The following is a 1,001-nucleotide window of genomic DNA, read 5'->3' as shown; positions in this document are numbered from 1 at the left end:
GCCCGTGGGCATGTGGGCTGCCCCGCGGCCCCTGGCCCGGGTTCGTGGCTTCATGCACGCCTGGTGTATGCAGGCCTGGCGCCGGCGGGGCACACACGGGCACACCCCGCTGAGTGCTCATGCCGCAGCACGTGCGGGAGCAGAAGCTGGCCTCACCCCACAGCTGGCCCCGCCCCCGCTCGCCTGCCCCATGCGGGCGGCCCCGTGTTGGCTCCACCCTGAGGGCTGGCCCCGCCCACACCGAGCCCGCCCCGCGCGGCCCCTCTGCTCGCTGACCCTGCCCGCTGGCCGGCCGCCCACAGGTTCCTGCAGCAGCGGCTGAGGAAGGCTGTACCCTACCACCGGCTGAAGCTCCTGGTTGTGGGGAGCGCGGGCAGCGGCAAGACCACCCTGCTGCGGCAGCTGATGAGAGTCCGGAAGGCGGAGGCGGGCGCGCCCGGCCCCACGGTGGGCATCGATGTCAAGGACTGGCCAGTGCCCGTGCGAGGCGGGGCGAAGCGCGACCTCGTGCTCAACGTCTGGGACTTCGCAGGTGCCAGCCCCAGGGCCGGCCGCGCCCCAAATGTGCAGGCTGCGGGCGCGCGGGCCCAGTCGGCCGGAAGCCTCGCGTCCGCGTGCGTCCTGGAGGGGCCCCAGGCGCGCTGGAGCGGCCGCTCCTGGCCTCGGGTCCGGAGCCCTGCGGACTGGGCGGGACGGCCTCTCCCTCCGGCCCGGAGCAGCGCGCGGCATCTCCTGCCCGAGACTGGGCACAGGACCTGTGTGCTGTCCCGCAGGCCGGGAGGAGTTCTACAGTGCGCACCCCCACTTCATGACCCCCCGCGCCCTCTACCTGGCCGTGTTCGACCTCAGCAAAGGGCCAGAGGAGGTGGACGCCATAAAACACTGGCTCTTCAACATAAAGGTGCTGGGGCTGGATGTGTGCGTGTGCGGGGTGCGTGTGCGGGGTGTTTGTGGGGCGTGCGGGGTGCGTGTGCGGGGTGTGGGTGTTGGGGTGTGGGGTG

The 1,001-nt window shown here is 72.8% G+C and overlaps 1 protein-coding gene across 1 annotated transcript in view; it reads left to right on the top strand.

The window, feature by feature from the left end:
- Nucleotides 1-1,001, top strand: part of LOC101634954 (mucin-19-like) — a 54,284-nt gene that overhangs the window by 5,708 nt on the left and 47,575 nt on the right. The window contains exons 2-3 of the mRNA XM_012732263.1: nt 303-532; nt 774-901. Coding sequence (XP_012587717.1) covers nt 303-532; nt 774-901 — 358 coding nt within the window. The remainder of the gene's footprint in view (nt 1-302; nt 533-773; nt 902-1,001) is intronic.

Source organism: Condylura cristata, unplaced genomic scaffold (genome assembly GCF_000260355.1).
Source record: "Condylura cristata isolate star-nosed mole 26May11 unplaced genomic scaffold, ConCri1.0 scaffold00034, whole genome shotgun sequence".
Taxonomy (NCBI): Eukaryota; Metazoa; Chordata; class Mammalia; order Eulipotyphla; family Talpidae; genus Condylura; species Condylura cristata.
This window is presented reverse-complemented; position numbering and strand designations above follow the sequence as displayed.